This window comes from Gavialis gangeticus, unplaced genomic scaffold (genome assembly GCF_001723915.1).
Source record: "Gavialis gangeticus isolate Ggan-Ray unplaced genomic scaffold, GavGan_comp1, whole genome shotgun sequence".
Lineage (NCBI taxonomy): Eukaryota > Metazoa > Chordata > Crocodylia > Gavialidae > Gavialis > Gavialis gangeticus.
This window is the reverse complement of record NW_017728994.1, coordinates 65918751-65941278: the sequence shown is the minus strand read 5'-3', so window position 1 is coordinate 65941278 and position 22528 is coordinate 65918751. Positions and strand designations below refer to the sequence as shown.

General features: G+C 39.5%; 1 protein-coding gene across 3 annotated transcripts in view; it reads right to left on the bottom strand.

Moving 5' to 3' along the window:
- Window positions 1–9146: 9146 nt before the first annotated feature.
- The window catches only part of BUB3 (BUB3, mitotic checkpoint protein), a 21480-nt gene continuing 8098 nt past the window's right edge, over window positions 9147–22528 (bottom strand). Inside the window, exons 2-9 of one of the 3 annotated variants that reach the window (XR_002094940.1) lie at window positions 21920–22114; window positions 18975–19044; window positions 16444–16595; window positions 13747–13905; window positions 12098–12275; window positions 11629–11845; window positions 11175–11243; window positions 9147–9514 (exon numbers count right to left, since the gene is read on the bottom strand). Coding sequence is in view for 2 of the 3 variants with exons in the window: in XM_019502959.1 (XP_019358504.1) it covers window positions 9505–9514; window positions 11629–11845; window positions 12098–12275; window positions 13747–13905; window positions 16444–16595; window positions 18975–19044; window positions 21920–22114 (981 nt within the window). In the remaining variant the exon portion in view is untranslated. Of the gene's footprint in view, window positions 9515–11174; window positions 11244–11624; window positions 11846–12097; window positions 12276–13746; window positions 13906–16443; window positions 16596–18974; window positions 19045–21919; window positions 22115–22528 lie in introns of those variants that run through there. The other 2 variants (XM_019502959.1, XM_019502961.1) reach the window with 2 other exon arrangements.

Sequence of the window (22528 nt, the reverse complement as noted above, 5' to 3'; positions counted from 1 at the left end):
CTCCAGTTAAGATTTTCGTCTTAATGATGAGGGCGCTTCCCCCCCGCCCCCCCCCCCGATTCTTTGATGGCTTTGTTTTGCAGAGCCCAGTATTAATTTCCGCCCCCCAAATGGTACTGAATATAACTACACAGAAATAGAAGAGAAAGAACAACATTTTTCATTTTTAAAAGGTACAGACACTAGGGGATGTTACACTTCGTATTCTCTTCCTTCCCCCACTCTTTTCTACAGCAAGTAAACTATGGTAAGTCTTAATTTACTTGTGGTCTAAATGGTCTCTTTTGGTGGTTCTAGAAATACCAACATTGTATACCGACAACATGCATTTAACACAGCACCTTCTAACCCAAAACCTCAAAGCGTTTCACAAACATTAAGATTTCAGCCTCATAAATAAGCCCTGTGAGATAAAGGAATTTTAGCATCTTCATTCTACAGATGGAAAAACTAAGGCACAGAGGGCACATCTAGATGTGTCCCTGCAGCGCCATTGTTACCGCGCCATCATTTAGTACTTCCTCTTGGACATACTAAATGACAGCGCAGTAACAGCCTGTACTGCGGAGTCCGCACAGGGCATAGTTATTTTTAGTCGCTGCGTTACTGTAGCGACATGCTATGCCGAGGGAGTGCATTGCTATGGCAGTGTAGCTGCAGCATCATGGTTTTTACCTGTTGACACTACATCGCCGTAGTGCGTTGCTACAGCGATATAGTAGCTCATGTAGATGGGTCCAGAAGCTGCATTAAGTCATATAGCAAGAATGAATCAAGATTGGAACCCATTGCATGAAGTAATTGGGCCTATTGCATGATTCAGGACTGAGTTACAGTTCCTGCCTTGGCAGCAGACTCGTGCGATTTTGTGAAACTTGCTTAATTTTTCTCTATCTCCATTCCTCCATCTGTAAAATAAGATTTCCTTCCCCTTAGTTTGTCTATCTAGATTGTAAATTCTTCCAATCAAAAACTCCTACAATGCAGCCCTGTAATACCTAGCAAACAGGGCCCTGGCGACAGTTATTAGCTATAGGCACCACTGCACTACAAGTAATAAATAAGGTAGTAAAAGAAGGCTTTCAGTCTTTCATATTTTTTCTGTCGTAGCTGTTTTGTTTTGGTTTTCTAATTGTCTTGAAAGGAAGAGAAAAACTAAAATTAATAATGTTAAAAAATAATTCAGCATGCCCAATTTTATTGTTTTCATTTAAAAAAGCTTTGGTTGATTTCCCTCTTTGGGCTGCAGGGATGAGCAGGGATTTTAAAAAGCATGCCAAAGGAACGATGAGAGAGCAAGCTGCAAAAATATGCCCATGTTAAATTCTAGCATAGCAGTGCTAGGGCAAGTAGACAATGTTTCTTCAAAGCCACAAGTAGAAGACCTATTATTTTATGGGCTGCTTTCAAACACTATGCATCATTACAGCATGTGTCCCCTTAGAAAAAAAGTTATATATAATGTAGTAAAAAGAAAAAGCTACAGCGCATCTCTCTCTCAATCACAACTATATATTCCGCACTAGGTATCTTAAATAGCGATGATACGAAGACTGTGTTGAGTCCTTCAAGCATACATATTTGACTTTGGTTTCAAAAAATATATAACTGTGTATTATTAGGTATAATTAAAATACATTATTTTTATACCAAGAAAACCCATCATGTGTCATAGCAAATATCACACTGTACGGGGGTTAGAAGTTATCAAATACATGCAGCCTAAACAAACAGTAATGCTGTGGATATAATAATATATTGAACATCACAGTTTAGTGTAAGAAAGGATGACTAGTAAGCAGGAGCAATAGTTTCTATTTTACTATTGACGCATCACTTATGCAAAAATTTTCAAGTGTGTCCAGCAAGAGAAATTCCCCAGCTCCTGGGTGCCCAAGTTGAGATGTTTAGGAACTGAGTTTTAGATGTTCTGAGGAAGTACACACTATGCCTGCACGAAGCAGAAAGTATTTGCTTCAGATCTGGCCGATTCAGAGGGACACTGATTGAATCTGGTAATTCAAATCACTGTCCTGATTTGATTCGGCCGACTCGGATCTGGAGATTTGGCGCTGATTCAGAGATTCAGCCATAGACTATACAGGCAGCAGCTGGTAAGTCTGTTGTGGTGGGTTGAGAGGGGCTGAGAGGGGCGTGGGATTGGGAGGGACTGGGGCTGAGATAAGCTGCCTGACCGGGGCAGGGGGGCATGGGACTCAGGGAGGGGGGCTCCTGCCACTGTGCATCGCCAGTCCAGGAGCTGCTTTTCCGGTGGCTCCTCTGGTGGCTCTTGCTACCAGTCCAGGAGGGCATAGGAGTGGGCGTGTGCCCCCAGATCTGCATGGGGTGGGCTGGGCCGAACTGCGCGCCAAACTGGCAGCGGAAGGTGCTGGGAATGGGGGCTATGCCCTCCCGCTGCTCACCCAGCCGGGGCAGGGAGGTGCAGGATGGTGCCGCTGCGCTGCCTCAGACAAGAGGCACGCAGCAGAGGAACCCGCTCCAGCCTCCCTGTGCCTCCCGGACAAGCCGCGGCTCCACCCTGCCCTGGCTGGGCAAGCAGCATCAGGACATGGGAGCAAGCACACGCACCCAGATTGGGGTGGGGCCGGCAGCAAGGGCTATGGAGAATTTTAGGGTGACTACAGCCCCCCCCACATATCCCTTGCTCCACTATGCTCTGTGGGGTGGGCAAAGCCAGGGCTGCAGCTGGGGCTAGCCTCCCAGAGCGCAGCCTGGCCCGGCTCAGCCCACCACGCACAACACTAGGGGCACGCCCACTCCCATGCCCTCCCAAGCTGGTGGAGCCACTGAAAGAGCAGCTCCCAGACCAGCAGTGTGCAGTAGCAGAACCTCCCCACCCCGGCAGGACAGCTTGTCTCAGCCCCAATCCCTCCCTTGTTGTGGGAGCATTGATCTGCATCCCCACCCATGCCCCTTCCCTCTGCCTGCCACAGAAGACTTACCAGCTGGAGGCAGCTGTGTCCAGCATGGTTGAGGACTGCCGCCTGTATAGTCTACAGCTGAGTCTCTGAATTGATTCAGACATTTTAATGGGTCTCCTGATTCGATTTGTATTCAAAGATTCGGGTGCCGAATCGGGCTGAATCTCCTCCAAATCGAAACAGCTACTGAAGCTTCGCGCAGCCCTAGTACTCAGCTCCTCCAAATGTAGTCAATCCTTAGCTATTTCACACTGGGAACTCTGAATTAGTGGGCAGTTAAAAATCAGAACTCTCTTATGCCTCACTTATGTAAAATGGGGGTAACATCCTTACCTCCCCACCCCCTTGTCCAGCACGTTAATACCACAGCTCTTTCAATGGTATACCAAGCCATCTAGTGTGACGATTTTTCACATTTGAGTTTACAATAGGGATTGTTTTTCCAGGTAAGATGTATATCAATACGAACCAAAGCCATTTTTGTACAGACACATTTTATAATTGCAAAAAAGTAGCAAGACAGACCATCGCACATTTGAGAAATAGCAGATCTACAGGTCTGCACATAGTAACTATACAGTTATTATCCTCAAGCACTAACCAGGAGAAAAAGTACACTTAACAATGTGCTGTTGTAACATTCAGAGCACAGATGCCACTTGGCTTCTAATACCATGGTGTTATGAGGCTCTTGTGAGAGACAACCTGTGATATTTTTTCCTGCAAGCAGTCAATGAAGATAGATGATTCTATCAGAGTGACGGCTATGACTCCATGTTTTCTGTAAGGCCCTCAACATTCAGCAAGAGGCAATGACTTAAGGAGCTCTCTTAGATTTTAGTTCCTCTGATCAGGAGTCAGTATATCCTCTCTGTTCAGCTATTTCTCATATAGGTCAGAGAAGGATTGTTTCATATGATTTTTTTGGCTTCCAAACCTTTACCTTTATCTATATTTCTAGGAGAGAGCTAATAAAAAGAAGATTAATCTCCTCTTTATAAAAGAAATGTCTGTATTCTAACTACATTTTTTCCTGGCTGACACACTGACACAGCTGTTGCCCTGTCCAACTAATGTTTCTCTTCCCTCTCTATGCCAAGTTGCCTTGCTATATTTTCTATGTGCTGCCTTTTTGGGTTTCAAATACCTACATAAAACTTCACCACTTACCTGTTAATAGTTGTTGCCCTACTGTTTTGGAAGTCAACCACAAAATACCATTACAAAATTTCAATTCATAAACAAGTCACTTAAATTCCTCTCATATTTTCTCATCTGCCTCCCATTCCCCCCCCACCCCCTCTCCCCAGCTCTTATTTCATTTCTCTTTCTTCACCTATTCATATGTTTTGCACTACATCTCCCTATTCTTTTGCCTTCCCTTGTTTCTTCTCCATTCCTTTTCCTGATGGATACTTCCCCCTCCCACGCACCTTTCCCTTTCTTTACACCTCCACTCATGCCTTTTCTCAATCTACCCTGCCCTCTCATTCTAATTAATGTTCCTGTTCACCTCCCTTTTAACTGTCTCCTTTAGTTCTTCATGCTAGGGCCAATTTTACCTTTTCTGTGGATACATGGCCTAATAGGTTTTTAATGTGGAAACCTATCTATCCTACTCTCCTTTATTCCACTCTCTAATGCTGAGAAGAAATAGAGAAACAGAGTAGATATCTGAGTTTGGTTGACAGAGAACAGTCATGTATATAACCACATGGTGGTCAGAAATAGTGAGATCACATGGCTGATATGTCTTTCTGTAGCTGCACACACCACGATTGTGCCATTATAAAACATTGACGGCAGCACATATCCTGAGCAAATAGACATCCTTGCCTCTTGTTGCACCATAAATGCCCCAAACTATAAGTGTAATGATTCCTATTAATAGCCTGTGTTGCCTTCTGTGGCAGATGTCTGATCATTTACGCCACGGGAGTGCAGGCAGCTGTTCCTGGGACTGGGGCCCAATCCTGTGGGACAACAGTCCTGGATGAAGCCCAGCTAGAAGGCAAACTGGTCATTGACGCACACCATCCCAAAGCATATGCCCTTGAGTAGTGGCTTATCACAAATTTTTGTAATGCTAGTATATCACAGGCCTTGTTGGAAGGATGGTCTTTGCCATTCTTGCTTTGGTACAAAGAGGAAAAACAGGTGCCCTGTGTTTTGGGGAAAGGTAAGCTTTATTTCATCACTGCTGAAACCTGATTTCTGGTGCTTCTGATACCATCCAAAAGGCATTGGCAGGGATTGCTTGCATGCGTCTGCAGGGCTGTGTTAAATGCTGTGGGCAAACTCCTTGGTATTACTTGCTCACCTCTAGGATCATTCACAACCAGCAGCAACAAAACTGTACTGTCCTGACATGCTGGCAGGAAGAGGAATTATGTCTCTCCTTATGGAGGAACTGCAGCACCAGATGATGGAAAGAGACGAGCTCTGGAGGACCAGGAGTGGGCACCCCTCTTCTGGGAACAGGAAACAGTGATGTGGGAGAACCACCAGCAAGCCCTCCAGGACTTGTTTGTTGCTGTACTCCCCAAAGGGATACAACTACAGCAGACCCTGAGACTGCGTAAATCTCCAATGTGAACACTAGAAGTGGGTTCTAGTGCATCTTCATTCCTTACAAGAAGACTGCATAGCCTGAGGCATACAACCGCAGGCCTGGGAATGCACAAGTCATTCACTCAAGTCATTTACCCAGGAAATGAATGGCCTTTCTTCTGGGCCTTCACTGCCTTTCATTCCCAACACAGGCACCACCAGAAGTGGAAGCAAATCCCTCAATTCTAACCCAAGCTGTTCAAAACCTTTTGCTTAAAAGGGGCCATGGGAGAAAGGGCAGCAGGAAGCAGAGCAGAGAAGCCGGTATTACCACCACTAATGCTGCCTGACCCCAACTCCCTGCAACCAGCATCCTACCACCAACCCTGTTCTTTCATTTCCCTGCTGCTCTGAAGTTTATCCACATTAAATCTCACACCCTTCCTTTTATAGTGCCCTGCTCCACCTTTCTTCAAGGAATCACTTTAACCTTTATATTCCCTGTATATGGTTACCATCTAGCCCCATCAACAGATACACATACCTCCAACTTGTTATTTTTTTTCTTCATCCAGTCAGTTTATCTTTTCTGCAAATTAATCGTTGCCTGTTTTCATGGTTGTATAATACCTCTTTCAGCCAAGTAATGCATCATGCAATGGTTAGGTGGTCTCACCCCCAAAACCCTTCAAACCAGGTGGCCTGTAACAGTGCCCTACTTAAAGCTATTAAATGGACACCACAGGTCAAATACTTTGAGGGAAAGGAAAGCCATCACAGGAAGCACAAACCCTCCCATCACTGGGAGACCCTTCCCCCTTCTGCTGCTTAGGGAAGGAAAAAGGGTACATTATCTTGCCACAGCAACACTCACCTTGGATCACATCCCATAACATCAAGTTTAATTCAAAGGGGCCTTCGTAACCAGAATTGAAAATTCAGAAGCAGTTCAGGGACAAGGTATTTATAGTTTCGCAAAAGACAAAATGAGTACCAGATCATTCCTTCCCTCCTCCTGTGACCCAGATATTGGGGAAGGGCCAAAGATCTCCTGTACCAATTGAGGTATTTTCCAAGGACTTCAAAGCTAAAGGGGATCATCTTTAAGAAACAATTGACAAGATTGAATGGTTCAACTTTCAAATTCTAAAGTAAGAAATGGACAAGAGGGTGGGGTTTTGCAATAGCATGAAAATACTAGAACACTTAGCTGGACTTATCTCAGTGAAAATTACAAAACACGTTGCCTATTACATCCTCATGCAAGGACATGCTCCAAAAACATCTGTAAATGTGGCATCTTTAATTTCCCTGGTTTCCACTAAGCCGGGGCATGAACCATTCATTAGGGTGCCTTCTAGATACATATTTGGTAGTCCAGAGGTCATGGGCCCTGTCATTATAGAATGGCTCACCTCTGACTTCACATGCATTGTGCAGGGCATAGCAGGAGACAGTGTGCACAAAACAGTGAATGCTGGCATCCAGATAGTTTGCAGGTAGGGCCACCTCCCCTTCCAAATGCACACTCAATGCTCAGAGTCTAAATTAAAGGTTCCGTACAGCCCAAAAATGTCTGGGTACAGAGATCAAATCTGGTGAGGCTCCTCATAATACTGGGAGGAATATATGTCCCCCTGATTACCATGTCATTGTAGTGGAGGGGGAATACGGTTGTAGCTTGGCCATTCATGCAACTTCCTCATCATCTTGAAACTCTGGCATCATTCAATCTGGTTTGTTTGGCCAATGTCCATATGCATAAACCTTTCCCTGTCATCTAAACTCTGCAAAACAAGGGAGTAGTATCCATGTGGTTAGTCGGCTCACTGTAAATAACGAAATATGACAATACATGCATACCCAATAGCCCTACAAGAAAAACTCATCGTCTGAAAGCCAGCTATAATTTCAGCTATGTTCATTATGCCACCAATATGTGGATAAAGAAACCTCAAAATGACACCACACAACAATCACTCCTACCAGTTGTGTCTTTAATAAGGAACTGATTAGCCACAGACCTGTAGCAATTGGGAGTTACCAGCTTCTAAACTGCAATGGACTATTCAGTTCTGTATCAGTATGGGCTTTTTCATTTCACTGCCATCAGTGCAAGCTCCTCATCCCAGTGCATGATAGCCTGCCCCTTCATGCACTTCTGGAGCCACTGCTGGTTATCCCACCACAGCAAACTACATTGTTTCAACAATCAGTGTTGTTTTCCTGGACTTAAACAGGTGATTAACAGCAGACATTTAACTGACAATGACAAGCTAGCCTCAGATGCAACTTGAAACATTTTTTTAAACCTGAAAATAGATTTGATGAGAAAAAACGAATATTCAAATCCATGCTGCTATTTTTTTTTTTTTTTTTACAAAGCTGCTTGTCAGACAGAAAATGTATTTTCACAATACATGTTTCTACAGGAAACATTTGTTTGGTTTAGCAGCTGAAGCAAGAAGTCAGATTGCAGATTACATTACTGAATGAGAAGTGGCAGCAAAACAAGTCTGAAGTTAGGAGGGATTGGACCCTACCTTCTCCTGAGAGGTGTACAATTTTCTTTGGCAAAAGGGAGTCCCCTACTCTCATAAGTTTCTTCTTCCATCATTACCTCGATGTTGCTCTGTGTTGGCTGGCTGCTCAAACTAAGACCAAACACATGCCACCTTATATCACAGTCAAAGTATCAGACCTTCTAATTTGTACTGCTCTGTTCTCAATTCTTCCAAATCATGATTGATCTCAAGATTCTCTACAGGCATGATGCAAGTGAAATAACTAACAGCTTGAATTTCAAGTGTTACATAGAGCCCTACCTTCCCCTTGCAAATGATCAATGATTCCTCAATGGTTTGAGACATCAATACTGCCTAGACATGTCTTAAATCAGGAGTGTCAAGCATACAGACAGCTAAGCCATTTCACTAGGCTCATGGGACACTCAGAGGGGCCACTGATTTGGGGTGGGATCCGCTGCCAAAATCCAGGGCACTGGGCATGCATGCCAGCAGCAGGCTGACGGGGCAAATGAGAGCTGCATTAACCCCTGCCACTGTCACTTGCTGAGATCTGGATCCAGCCTAGGAGTCGCACGCAACCTGGCTCCGGCCCATGAGAAGCCCTGTTGTCTGGATCTGGCCCAGGGTTACAGATGTGTTTGACACCTCCGCTTTAAATGCTTTATGCTTTCAAAACAGTATATGAATACTAAGTCAGTGGTTCTCAACCTTTTTAGACTCAACAACCCCCTCCATAAGTGTTGTGAATCGACTGGCACCCCATTTCAAATAACTGAATTTATTACAGTGCTTACACCTCCCTGTAGAGGGGTTTGGGGCGCAGAAGGCAGAGCAAGCCTAAGCCTGTGCTTATCTGCTCACACATACCTGGCTTATCTCTTCACACTTCTGGGCACTCTTCAAAGAATCTAACAGCACCCTGGGGTGCTATGGCACCCTGGCTGAGAATCACTGGACTAGGTTAACACCCCTGATGAGGTGTGTTCCCATGTATTGGGCTAGAAAAAAAAAAAGATGGCTGAGTCAGTGACTTGCCATGAGCCATATCAAGAACCCACGAGCTCCAAACATTCAAGCTAAGGACCAGTCTTAGAGACTCATTTCATACAGTACGACACACATGCAGTTAAGGTTTTCAAAGTGATTTATTGAGCAGTTCTGAAACTACCGGAAGCTTCCAGAACAAAAATGCAGTAAGTGGTTTTAAAACAGTTTGCTTACAGGAAAGACTCATTTTACTTTTAAGACTGCAATTAAACAAAACATGGATGCACTGATGCTCTAAATAAAAAAAAAAAGAAATAACGCTAGAGTGAAGTATACAAAAGGTACAGAAATACACAAGTTTCTTAGTTAAAAGGAAAATCAATAAAAAAAAAATGTTCTTTCCACTTCTATCTTTTAATCACCATTACAGGCTAGTCTTGTTAGGAGCAGGTAAACAAGCCTTTCATAAAGAAGAGCTGAAGCTTCCTGCCAGATTTTTAAGTAGACCTGAAATAAAGAAAGTAATGTTTCAACAAGTAGGTTTCAGACTTTTTATAAATTCATTAAAAAAACTTCAATGGAAATTTTTGGAAAAAAAAACAAATAAAAAAACTATCAACTCTGAACTGCACAGAACAGAAAACTTTTGCTTCTTCCAAAAGCATTTGATGTAGTAATTTGGTTGTCAGCAAATCAAAACCCTTCCAAATGCCCATATTATTAAAAAGGCATTGTTCCAACCACAAGTTTAAAAGACAGGATATACAAACGCAAGATAGTTCAAACTAACCTAAAAAAGAGCCACACCATAAAAAAGCACTATTAACTAGATATTAGGCAGAAAGCAAAGAAAAAGCATGCTATTTGAAGGTACCTTGCTATGACTACACAGCATATTCCCCCCAACAAACCCCCACTCTTATTCACCATAAGACTGGTGTCCTAAGGCTGGCACAAGCAACTTATAAATGTCAGAAAAGCATATAAACCTTGTTAATGTTTTCAGAAATTCATTTAAAGATAGAAACAGGTCCAAAAAGATGCCTGTCTAAATGCATTGCAATTACGTTACAATTATTTTCCAAATACACAGATATGCTCTGTCTTTTCTCAGCTCATTACTGACTCAAACAATTTGCCCTTCTGGGATCAATTGTTTGCTAATAAATAATTGTTTACAGTCACAAAATGATATTAAGGAGTATTCTTATTAGTTTTCCTTCTACAGTCTAATAAGATTCAAAACTAGCTGATTCCCAAGAGTCTAACCTTAACCTCGCTGTATTTAACAGCCCAGGAAATGATGAACCATCTGTTTCAGAAAATAATGGAGGGCCAAGAGGAAATATTGTTTAATTGTAGATTAACCTCCTCATACAGCAGAACAAGGCATCTACAGAACTAGCAACTATAACCAACAATGGATAGAAATAATTGAAAATAGGCCCTAACACTGTAAGCCCAGTAACAGTAAGTATTAACTTACAGTTACTCATACAAAAAATGTAATTACAATATGGATATAATTTCTGGGTAATATTTTGTCACTTTCTTTTTACATAATGCCCAAAAAAGAGAATAGATCACTTTAAAAGTGTAAGTCCACAAGCAGTTACACTATTTTGTATTTTACCAATATTACTCTCAATATAACCACAAAATAATAAATGATTCAAAACAAGCAGATTGACACTATAGAGAGGTGCCTTAAAAAACAAAATGATATTGGAGTACAACTTAAAAAGTGAGATGCAACTTCTCATTTAAAACAAACTACAATTTTTTTTTGGTAAAGGTAAGTAGTATTACAGCAGGTAATTGGTATTATACAGTAGATAAAGTAATAAATCCCATAACCAAATAGTTAAACTACTGGGCAGTTTGATTAAATGCATAAGAACCTTTAAAAAACAACAGAACAATTCTGTTTAACCTACTGCTAAGTTGATGCAAATAACAGAGGTTATATCAATGTGCAATTCTATACCATGCCAGATTTACCATTTAGCTTTCTTTAGCCTGAGCATTAGTAGAGGCTTTCTCTATCTAACAATAAAGGATGTTCCCTTTACCAGTAGTGGTGGCACAAAGTCTGGTGTCAAAGGGTAAAAAGCACACTCCAAATAAAAAGATAATTCTCCAAAATTCAGACAGTGGGAATGCTTACATGATTTTGATGCAGTCTCCCTAGAATCAGTTCAATGCTTTTCCACGGTGGAAAAGTTAGGTCTCTAATCTGCATATACAAATTTTACCTAGTTCTAACTCTTACAGATCCAATAGAATAAAACTTGCTCAAATGAATAATGCTTGAATTCTTCAACTTAATTTTGAAGCAACGAGCTAACAATAACTCCACAGCCTAGAATAACAGTGACTATTCAAAGAGAATAAGAGTTTGACATTCTCCTACTAAACAACTAGGCACAATTTTATCCATCACACGTCTATCAACCTACGGATATTGAAAGCTTGGGAGAACAAGATAAAATCAAGTCCAACCCTACTGTCAAGCTGCACTATCTACTAGCTATCAATAATGCTATTCATGAATTTAGGAAAATTAATAAATTCTGGGATGAATGTTCAGAAAGGCTCAAATACAAGTGAAGCATACTCACTTGGGTTTTGTTTCTGCATCTGTCACTTGGCGAATGAAGATACCATCTTCAGGATGTTCAATGTCATCCATTTCATACATGTATGACGAAGCTATTGCAAGGGTGGTTCCATCATTACTGAAGGCGAGTGATGCTATGCTTGTGGGATACCGATGGAATTGACATAGTCGCTTTTTATTAAATGGATCCCAAATGTTTACAAATCCATCAGAACCACCTGCAAAATTGATTTTCAAAAAAAAAATAAATAAAGATCTTAAGATGTTAGGCTGTCATAAGTGAACAAATAACAACTGTTTCAGCATTTACTGCAACTAATCCTAGTGAAAACAAGAAAGTGAAATAAAATTTGTTATAGTGTTTTGTCATCAGCTGGACAGACCATAACAAAAAGCAGCTTTGTAATGCAGTGGAGTCTGCAAGTACCTGTTAAAGAAATACATCTATACAATTTTAAATATTTACTTACCTGTAGCAAACGTGTTGTGGATGTTGTGGAAAGAAATAGCATTAACTGGATAAATCTGCTCAATATTATTCTCCTTCAATCTATGACACTTGAATGCATATTTCTTCTTCTGTATTTCTGGACTTGGATCCAAGTACTCTACTGCAACACGACCTTCAATAGAGCTTAAAACATAACCCTATGCAAAAAAAAGAAAAGAAAATGTACCTGTTAGACATTCAAATGCTGCAACTATGATTAGCTGAATACCTTTTCTAAAGCCAGCTGCACAAGAAACACCTTACAGGAAAACTTAAGAATGTTTACTTGTAATAGCTACAAATGCTTTCTAGTTGCACAACCCATGTCACACGCACATGATTCAGTAACAAAAAGTACATGGAGGGGAAGCTTGCCTGAAAGTTCAACGAAACTAAGTAAAAGTTTGGCAAGACCTGTGATACACTTGCAGATCCAGAAACACTGCCAACATCATACAAATTGCAGAAAACAAATTAAATCCCCCATGTCTGGTCACAATCCTTACACCCTACTGATCTCAACTATTGAGACACCTCAGGTGTCAATAGGCAACATTTTTAGCCTTCTATTAAAATTAGCTCAGGATAAAGTATGGACGACTAAATACTCAAATCAGATCAGAATATTTTCCATTACGTAAGTGTCTGCCTCTACTTAATTCACAGCACTAACACATAGCAATCTACTTTTACCATCTCTCTGCCATGAGTGTAATGCTTACACTTCTCAGAAATAAAATGATACCAATGCTTACCTACATCAAATCCAGATTGCAGGACAATATGAAGTACCAACCTAACACTAACTCTAGTTTTAGATGAAAAACATCATACTATTTACTCATTCTAACACCAGAAACAACATCTCTCACTGCATGAAGTATCCAAGCTCTCACTACTGAGCCCTGGAACAGTCCATTCCCAAGTGTTACTAACTTCCCACTCCAGAATAAGGCAAAGCAACAGAAGCACTAAACTATAATGTGAGGAATGAATAATGGAAAGAAAGGTAACCTTATTCTTATACAATCCCCTGTAACCAAAACAACATAACTGAGGCATAAGACCAGCCAAGCAAGAACTCAGTAAGGCTGTAGTGTGAAAGAAGCCTACAACAGTTTTTAGTTAAAAGCTGCACCAATATTTTGCATGCTACTCCATATATTTTCCTACAGCTTAGGCTACATGTTGCAGAAGGCAAAGTCTGAGGAATTTGTAGTTTATATCCATAAAAGTTAACTACCAATAGCAAGTTATCTTTTCCCTCTCTTCCTCCATTTGTCAGTTCTGTGATGCATCGACCAGCATCTTTTAAAACAAGATTAAGAGCAGAAAAGAAACAGATGAAGACTGAGAAAGCAAAAGAAAACTAACTGAAAGCCTTTTGCAAAGGCCACTGTAATTTAAAATGACCACCTGAAACAGGAAGTCTCAACATTGTTCATTTATTTTTAAAAAGGACTGAGCTATGACTTCTTAAAGTTTAAACATACTTTTTAAACTAGTGTAAATTTTTTCAACAAGGTAGCAGAAGTGACAAGTCACACCACAAATTATTTTTCCCTACAAAAGATTCAACTGTCTTTACTAGAAACGTCTTAGTAAAGAGTTACTGCACAGCAACCATACCTGTTTGTTTGGAAATGCTCTGATGCAACGGGTCTGATACTTCAAACTTGACTCTCTTCTCTGCTGGACATAACCCATATTCCGTAGATCCCAGACCAAGACTCTCCGACCTGCAGTCCCCACAATTAATCTATCTCCAGACACAGAGAGCGTATACACCTTTTAAAAAAGTTTACAAAAACATTATCAAAAGCCACTCTAATGGGCTGCTAATTCTTATTTTATTCTGACATGAAGAATGAACTAACAACACTCTGTAATGAAAAAGCAGATGACCTCTAATTAAATACAGCTATTGATTTTCCCCCTTTTTATTCAGTGTGCAACTTTAATATTAGTGACTGCAGTAGAAGCATTTTTGATCTGGCAGTATGTGGTTTAAGGTTGTATGGCAGGATACATTTGCACATTAGACTAGCCGGAGTAGACGTCCATCTCAAGCTTTTGTGGGCTGCCTCATCTTAAACACTGCATTTCAATTCACACCTTAAACATGTTCTAACACCATAATATGAAGTAGTTATGAAGGCCTGGACACACAAAGTTAACAAGAGGCAAAGGAGGGTGGGACTTTACAGAACAGCAGCTGCTCCATAGAAACTGCCTGTGTACACAGGTATTCTGAGGAAAAATGAAAGTTAACTCATACTTCTGTTGCATCGAGGACTAAACTGCTATTGGTTAATTTTTATTTTCCACAGGACAAGAGCACATACACAGGCAGTTCTGTAGGGTAGCTGACAGTTCCCCACTTAACTCTCTCATAAAAAGCAACCTAATGTTAAATCAAAACTGCATGTTGTGAGCATCTTGCTATTAAAATGAAAAATAATTAAACATGCAATTCTTTGCAAAGCTTAATGCTATTCAATTTTTGATGTCTCTGCTTACAACAAAATGGAGGCAGCCCATTTGTTTTTGTTCTCTCACATTCCCCATGATCCTGTGGTTTGATTGGCATTGTAAGGAAATAAATAAAACAAACTCTTTTCACTTAATAAATTTACAAGCAAGTTTGCTTTTGTGAAGAACATTAACATAAAAACCTTAGGACAAACTACTGGACAGTGTTCTCTTACATACTGTGCTGCCTTCATCTTTGAGCCTTGTCATTTACTTTGCCATCTTGAAAAATATTAACATATTCTTGAGTATCTGATTTTTTTCCTCTTTTTTTAATAAGTTGACTCACAAAAACTCAGTGGAATTGAGAGCTTCATAAGGCGGCAAGTAAGATTCTTGCATTCATTTCTGTCTAAACTTGTCCACTCAGCAATAGAAGCCATGAAAGAATGCTTTCATTCTTTCTTACCTTCATAAGAAGTGATACTATCAATGCAGCCTGGTATCATTTATCAAAAGGAACTATACACTTAAAATGATTATTTTTAACTGCTATATAAAGTGTGAGGAAAATCTAAACAGAAATTACACTCAAACAGTATAAATTTTCACATACACATATGAACAACCACAAAAAAGCTGTTAAAATATCCTAAATCTTCTTTACAAACTGATGTCACACCTGTATGGTAAGTATTCTTTCTACACCAGACAACCATAAATCAAATGAAACCACTGTCATGCAGTTGACTAGGTGTATGCATTTATCAAAGACAGTATTAAAAAAGTGACATAATGAGCCTTTCTGAACCAATAAGCAGCTTGATTCAGTGTGGTTGTCCATTATATGTCAGCAATTTATCACAGTTCTTTACATGCTACATACAACTATAAATCAAAACTAGAAACAATGCAATTATTTTATTCTGAACAAAGGACTTGCCAGAAGTAGATTCAGCTATGTTGTGACAAAAATAATAGCTATTTAGATGCAATATGGAACATTCTGATGGCTCATAACTCTGATTGGACAATATGTATAGACAGAAATGAATGAAACCCTGGAGTGGCAAACTGAAAATATTCATATTTATCCAACATCCATTTAGGAAGACAGAACGAAGGACTAATGAAAATAGCCTTTCTACATGTCCACTAACAGTGAAAAGATCAGTATTTTATGCAACTATGAAAAGAAGCATACAATGTCACAGTTAATTTATCCTTTTCCTTTTAAAGATCTGTCAGTAGCACATAACTGCTCAGTAACAGGAAAAGGACTGTGCCTAGGTACTGTGGTATAATACCTCCTAAAATTCAATTTATCGTGTAAATGATTTAGTTTGGTCTTTTACGCACACAGCTTGAAGCAGGAGATTTGGGCTTTATTCTCTGCAGTCCCAGAATCTGAACAGTAGTTGTGCTTTAGGTGGATTACCAATTAAGGTAGATTGGCAAAATCATCTGAGGAAGCTAGCTTAACTCATCCATCTCACTCAAACCACTGTTACTAGCATCTCACTTTTACACACACAAACTTTTCTTCAATCTGTGTTAGAACCTGTAAAAGGTTTACAAAAAGAGAATATAAAAAAAAATTTCAGAACCAAGTTTTGTTTTTCCTAATGATGAGAACTAGAGTCTTTGCACAACCTAAAATTTCCAGCTAAGGATTAATACCGTCTGCAAAACACTTTTATTGTAGGGTTAACATGAAAGTAAAAATCACTAAATACTTTACAATCTCATGGGTCATGACAGAATTTACACACAAGAAAGGTGCTGCCACTTAACAGTCACTGGATACGTAACATAACTTTATATGTAATACTGTAATATTACGTGAGTACAAACCTTCTCGGGTTGAGAGAAGGTTCCTGCATTACAAGGAGTCCTGGGATCCCACAATTTAACTGTCTGATCCCAACTTCCAGTCACCATTACATTCACCTCTGGACAATATTCGACACATCTGATAGGAGCATCATGGGTGCCAACAAGGTTTTCTATCACAGGAAACACAAAGTTACATGTAGTTTTATAGAGTCTTATTAACATCCACAATTTCTTGAATGAAGAATACAAGAGAATCATATAGCAGTGACACACTGACATTTATTAATGCATTAGCATGCTGCAACACCTTTTAAAGAATATTTGGTCTTCTAACCATTTCAACAAAAAATATACATTGTTGACCTTGGTATGTCATGACATATCAGACAATAAACGCATTCCTACTGCAGAACTCAATATTGCCTATGCCCTGCACCACAGTAGTTTCCAAAACAGAAATGGGAAGGAAACATCTCTGGTACACTGCTGTAAAAAGAGTTTGCAAGTGCTCAGTTATTTGAAATGTTCTGTTAAAACTGATTAACAAGTCAGTCCAGGTTAAATAATAAATGCCGTTTTAGCACATGGATCTCACCACCACAAGTGATATATACCACACTTATTAAAAAATATAAAAGACATTTCAGGTTGCAAATGTAGATATAAGATTACAGAAGAAAATGATGGTTATGCTGGGTGAGGTTGGTGGCAGTATCGATACTAAGGGAGCTTAACAATGACAATTATTTATAATTCTCATTTCACAATTATTTAAAGTTTTCCAACTTTCAATCTGGTAGAAATCTGACATATGGTACATATTCCTCACTTTTCGGGGTTTTTCCATTCAACATTAGATTAAATAGTTCACCTGTTTCCAACAGTGAGACTGCTTGAGCACAGCTACACCTCTGGAGCAGGAACTACAAATTTGGCCAGCATGTCAGGGCCTATGTCAACCCTGTGAAAGTCTGGGTAAATATGTCTAATGTACAAGCCTAAAAAAAATTCAGTTAGCACATGGCTTGGAGATTTGCTAGACCTTACCTAATTCCCCAAAAACTCTATCCACACCAAACTCTAGGCTGGGGCTGAACCAAATGTTCTGCATATATAAAGTTCCCTGCTGCATCACAATACTGGGTCCAGGATACGGGAGTAAAAGCAAAGAAGCCATGTCCTTCTGTCCTCAACACCCCACCTCAGCATTGGCTGAGGGATGAGGCACTTTGTCCCACAGATCTAATGCTAGTCCACATGGACGGTAACAACTACTTACAACAACTAGAACCCCATGAACTAGTAACATCTTGAGGCTCCTGCCTTCTTAATAAATTATTAGGATGTGCCAAGCTGAGAGTACATGAAATATTTTCAGCTTGCTTTTTAAAAACTCAATGATACCTTAAAGAAATACTGAGATTACAAATTCAGGTTGTCTGTATATATAAATTTAGCCCCATGTGCAGATATATTAATGTATTAAATTATATGACCACACACTAAATCTAGCCATAAAAATCCTGCATGTATGCATAGGATGGAGCTATTTTGGGGATAAGTCAAGGTTTTGTTGGCAGAGAAGACTGAGTCCCAGCACCCTTAATGTATATAATTGACCACAGAACATGTAATATACACTAAAAATCAGGTTCTACATTTGTCAAACAAAGCATGCAAACTTAATTGACACTTAGCTATAATCCCTTTGTGCCTTAGTTTCCAAATAAAATGGAAATACTACTGTGCCCTCACCTGACCAGGGTGTCATGTAGGGTGTGTTCATCATTTAGGAAATACAGAAATATGGTGCACAAAAAACCGAATAAATTAAACATTCTGCCTTCAGAACTAGGTCTGAATAACTAACAGTCATAAAATTATGATGGTACACACTGAACAGTGAGGAGAAAATAAAAAAAGATGGCTTATTAAGTAAGCACAGCACATCCTGTACAAAGAATGAGGCAGTAACCCCGTGGGGAAAAAAAACAGTTGATTATAGACCAAATCATAATACATATGCTTAGGATGATGTCAAGGCTGTTCAAACAACCTTATTCCTATTATTTCCTAACATTTGAGGATTGTTTGCAACCTCAGGGATGTTCTTTTAATGAAGATTTGTGGGTACACAAATACCCATCTCACTACAGAACATGTTTATGATATGACGCTGGTGGCTAAAGTATTATACACAGTTCCCTCAAGGCCATAGTTTTCACTATACCACTCTTCATTCTGCTTCTGGCTATCCATGGCTAATTAATAGGTTCCTGTAGGTAATATATGAGAGTAAATGGACCTTCTCTTATTATACCCGTGACTGCTCACTTAAACTTTTTCTGTGACACTAAATGTGTCTATGAAAAGGTTCATGAATCGTAAACTGTATTTATCCTGTACTCACCCTATCAAAACAAAAATATATATCTATAGACACTTACTGTTTTTGTATTTAATTCATTTATAATTCTGAAATACAACTAAGCATTCTGCTGTTCATTTGTTCACTTAATGTGCTCTCTTACAATATTCAGTCAGCCTACCTTGATCTGTGTTCAAGTCATGCATTTTCAACTGCTGATCTAATCCTCCACTCCAGGCATGTGTAGGATCCTGCAAAGTAAGAAATTGACTTATTGTATGCATTCATTTCTCCTTTAAAAATAGATCAGCATATCTATGCAAATTATCTGGAATCAAAAGGTGAGACTATTTTAGGATAAAGAGTGGTGATATCACTGGAAGAAATACTTTGAGGCTTATGGAATAACCTTATAACGGGAAAACAGAAATTAGAAAATGTGGTTTGATATATCACATAACCAAACTTCATGATTTTTCTTATTGATCAGTCATAATGCAGGCAAAACTTGTTTGAAACTAATGGACTGTTCAAATTACAGTTTGGGAACTCAAAGAGTTGCCGGACAAATGTTCACGTGCTGAATTTGATTAGAGCCAAAGAAACGTTATAAAAAGTTTGAAATTCAAGTGTTATAAGATGATGATCTTCCAATAACATTGCAGCAACAAGTGAATGAAGAATACATTTGTGTTTACTGTAGGAAATTCCAAGCAGTACTTAACTTTCATTGTATTCTGTAACACCAAAAAAATATATTTAAGTATTTTTCTTAAATAAAATCATGGCTAGTCAGAACAATTGAACAGACCTGTTCATGAACACTGAAACCATTGTTCATATTTTTAGTTTTTGGATGTACAATTATTTCGGAATAAAGGAATCTACACGAGATCTGTGTTAATACAGAATGTTGCATTCTGTGGGCCAACTGACCAGTACCAGAAAAAGACACAAGGAAAACTTACAATTGTCAGTTGTGCATGGGAAAGTTTCTTTTCAACCTCCATTAATTAAAAATTGGCTTCTAGGTTTATAACCCTGTCCTCTGCCTTTTTTTAACCTGATCCCTCTGCGATTCTGCTAAGTAAATTACAGAATCTTATGGCAAGGAGTCTCAAAGACTAGTTGAGCATTATATGAAAGTATTTTTTTTTAAATGTGATACCTTCTGGTACCCCTGAATATCCCTTAGTTGTTGCATTTTGAAAATGCAAGTCAAAATGCCTGTTCCATCATGTAATTACTTCCATATTACTATATCATATTAGTTCACTGAAACTACTTATTTTAAGGACTACTGCAAACAGAAACAGCAAATCTGTACAATTATGAAAGTACCATAAATGCTCTACTATATAACTTTTGTTTTTCCCAGAAGATTTATTAAGAAACACACACTGAATCAAAGATTTGTCATCTACAAGTGACTGTTTCCTTAAAAATTATTCATTCCTGAACCAGGACAAAATTTAAAGATACACTTTGAATATATGATACTTCTATTGTCTACAGGTGTCCATACAGAACTAACTTTTCACAAACGTATTATCGTCGGCTTTTATATTTAATTTTTTCCAAGGTTTGGACAACAAAAAGATTAAACACTTATAGTACAAATAATATAATTAAGGACGCTGACCTAAAACTATGGCTGAGGGACACAACAATTCACAGGGTATAGAGAGGAAAACGATGCAATCTCCCAATAAACTGGAGTAACCTTATCCAAACCATGAATTATCCCTATGGATTGCTGTTTCCCATGGAATACTAGAAACACAGAAGCTCCCCATATATTTGTCCCCTTTCTCAACTTCATCCTATCCCCTGCAAAAAGGCAGGTTCTATATACTGAAGCAATATAGAAACTCTGCCGCATGCATAAGTGATCCCATTATGATCTGACAGCGTTATGGTTGCTTTCCACTATCAGAGCAGTTTGAAGTAGCTCTTGAAGATCAGAACTGAAAAGTTTATTGGCAGATGTTAAAACTGATTTATTTTTTAAAGCAGTGGGGGCAAACTTTTCAACAGGCACGCTACAAATCCACTTTGCACCCTCCTCAAGTCACTCCAATTTCCTTTGCAAGCCCGATCTGCTGCTTTTCTGCTCTTTGCCCCATCCCCATCTGCGCTGTCTGTTCCCTCCCTGGTCTGCCATGTGCCACACAGAGGCTACCCAAACCACTTGTGCTTGCCACACATTGACCACTCCTGAATTAAATTGTTTAAAATGATTAAATAACAAGATACTTGTGCAAAAATAATGCTAAGTTTTAGATTTATTATACCCCTCAATATTATAGCAAAAGCACTGCCCCAGTCAAATCATACAGCCTTGATACTAAGGGTGCACCAATAGAGATTTTTTGGGCTGATACCAATGGCCAATTTTTAACAAGCCGTATTGACAGATACCGATCCAGTTGCCGATATGCAGCTGGGCAGCATGGAGAGCAGCATCTGGTTGATAAGTGTGCTGTGGGCGATGGGGGGAGGGGGAAAAGGCATGTGGGAGTGGGTGGCAGATCAAGGCCCCTGCAGTAAGAGAGGGAGCGGAGCTGGCGCTGCACAGTTGGGGCAGGGTAGGGCGCAAGACAGAGCTGCAGCTTGCCCAGGGGGAGAGGCTTCCACTGTTGAATGCACCCCAGGAGGGTATCGGGGGCATGTGCCCCCCAGATCTGTAGCCAGGGCAAGAAGAAGTTGCTGTGGGCTGGGGCCAGGGGCAGCACCAGGCTCTTCTGGGTGGGGGGTCTGGGCCAGGCTATGCTCGGGGTGGGCAGTGGCAGCACTGTTACAACTTGCTGGCTTTGGCATCTGAGGTTACTTTCTGTACACTCCATTTCACTCAAGTCAATTACAATATTAATGTGGATCTTTAGCAAAATAATAAATAGTATAACTAAATGTTATACCAGCGTAAAATAATATAAATAAACATTATACTAGAAATGTGATTATAGAAATTAAAGGCAAATGTAGTACCTAAAACTATGTTTACCCTTTGTAAAAAATTGAGTAGATTTCAAATAGCCACTCCTTTGACTGAATTACTTTGAATTACTCCCCAGGTACCTTTAGTACTATACTCTGAATTGAACAGAAACAAAACAACATGCTTACATAAAAAGCACAGTCAAGAACAGCTCCTGAATGTTGATATTTGAGTCTCATAGTGTTGGCAGGTACATCATAGAGTCGGACTGAAGTATCCCATGATGAAACGAGCAGAAACTGAGATGTGTTTGGACTAAACTTCACCGATGAAATACCATCTTCTGGAGGCTGGTTTAATTTAAATTCATTTGATCCAGTCATCTGAAAATAAAACACGGAAAAATTATTAACAACAAACACAAGTTAAATACCACAGATTTGTTGGACAGTCGCTACATTTAAAAATTAACAAAAGAAGAGTAAAATAAATAAATCTGATATTTTGTAGTTGTTGGCAAGTTGCTAGATACAATATAGAAACCAAAGACATGCTCCCTGCCCCTAAATGCCTACAATTCACATGCATTTCCAACGAATACAGCAATGTACCTAAGTGTTCTGTAGATCAAACACGACATAAGGTCAGAAGGGGTTTAAACACACAAAGGGCACAGTGGCATAAATTAACGGGTGACAGCTCTATTAATGGTTATTGAACAGAATGGCTGGGGATGCCACAGAAAATGGCTCTAAACCAATGGTGGTTGCCTGGGAGGGTACCGAATAGGGAACAAA